Raw genomic sequence first — 1143 nt, 5'->3', positions numbered from 1 at the left:
CTTTTGACAGAATCCGAGCACAGTCCTAGTGTCCAACTTTCATTCCCTGCTGTGTCCACCTCCCAGTAATGGCTTCCACTGGAGAAGCTGTTCCGACCCAGCACAGCTGGGAGAGAGGTAAATCTTTCACGGTTTTCGGGAACAGCTCGCTCTGTTGGCCAACATTCAACATGTTTCCCATTATCTGACACCTGGAGCTGAGGGTGAGCAGTGTCTTCGTCCAGAACTATGTCTTCTGCAAAAAAGGAAGAGACACATTATCCATAGGCTGTAAGAAAAGAGCCTTCATTTCTGTGAGTGCCATCAAAGGAGGGGTGAGGACACAGCACAGGGATCCAGGAGTTCTTTACATATCCCTGTGAACTTTCTCACCCACAGGTGCAGAGATCTTTCCTCTCAGGGAAACTTCTCCAAAACCCTTCACCTCTGGACCTGATCTGTGCTGTCACCTCAGTTTCTGAGGACACGGTTGGTGGGAATGGGGGACATGGGGCCAACACCTGGGAAAGGTGTTACCAGTGTCTGATGCCCACGGTGCTTCCCAGGTTCCCACACAGGACACCGCGTCCACAGAGAGAGGAAAACTGCCACAGAGGGAGCAGGAGACCACGGGACAGCAGCACAGAGCAGCGTGGTCAGTGTGTTCAAGGGGAGGAACCCAGGCAGGGCAGGGAGGAGAGCGAGGGGAGGAGAGGAAGGAGGGAGCTGGAGAGGAGCAGGGCCAGAGGGTGAGGACTGCTGGGCCAGGGAGGCTGTGTTTAGGGTTGGACCCTTGTTAGGCCATAATGGGGAACAGTGAGGTGGTGAACATTGGAGAGAATGAAGATCTCCAACTATTTCTTAAGGCTTTCTGTAAAGAAAGAAAAAGTAGTGTAACAGCAAATGGAGAAATTCAACCATTGACAGTTATTATTGTTAACCATTTTTTTTGAAGGAGAAAAGCTTCCCACCAACACAGGGAAAGAGAACCTGACAGACCTGGAGGACGCCATGCTACAGGAGCCAAGGAGGAGGAGGGAGACTCTCCCCTATTGACGAGTCTTCCTGGCCCTGAGGTGCTCTGGTGCTGATGCCCCTGAGTCAGGGAGGGGAAGCCCCTGCTCCTGACTGGTGTAAACCCTGCCCTGGGACTGAGGTGAGCTA

The 1143-nt window shown here is 52.7% G+C and overlaps 1 protein-coding gene across 1 annotated transcript in view; it reads right to left on the bottom strand.

The window, feature by feature from the left end:
• Positions 1–1143, bottom strand: part of LOC106147644 (butyrophilin subfamily 2 member A2-like) — a gene marked incomplete in the record, with an annotated part of 24083 nt that overhangs the window by 1726 nt on the left and 21214 nt on the right. Inside the window, 1 exon segment of the mRNA XM_013510131.1 lies at positions 1–235. Within this exon segment, the coding sequence (XP_013365585.1) occupies positions 1–235 (235 nt within the window).

The sequence above is a fragment of the Chinchilla lanigera genome, unplaced genomic scaffold (assembly GCF_000276665.1).
Source record: "Chinchilla lanigera isolate Chin_1 unplaced genomic scaffold, ChiLan1.0 scaffold00212, whole genome shotgun sequence".
Lineage (NCBI taxonomy): Eukaryota > Metazoa > Chordata > Mammalia > Rodentia > Chinchillidae > Chinchilla > Chinchilla lanigera.
Note: the sequence above shows the minus strand (reverse complement) of the source record. Positions and strands in the feature narration are given on the sequence as shown.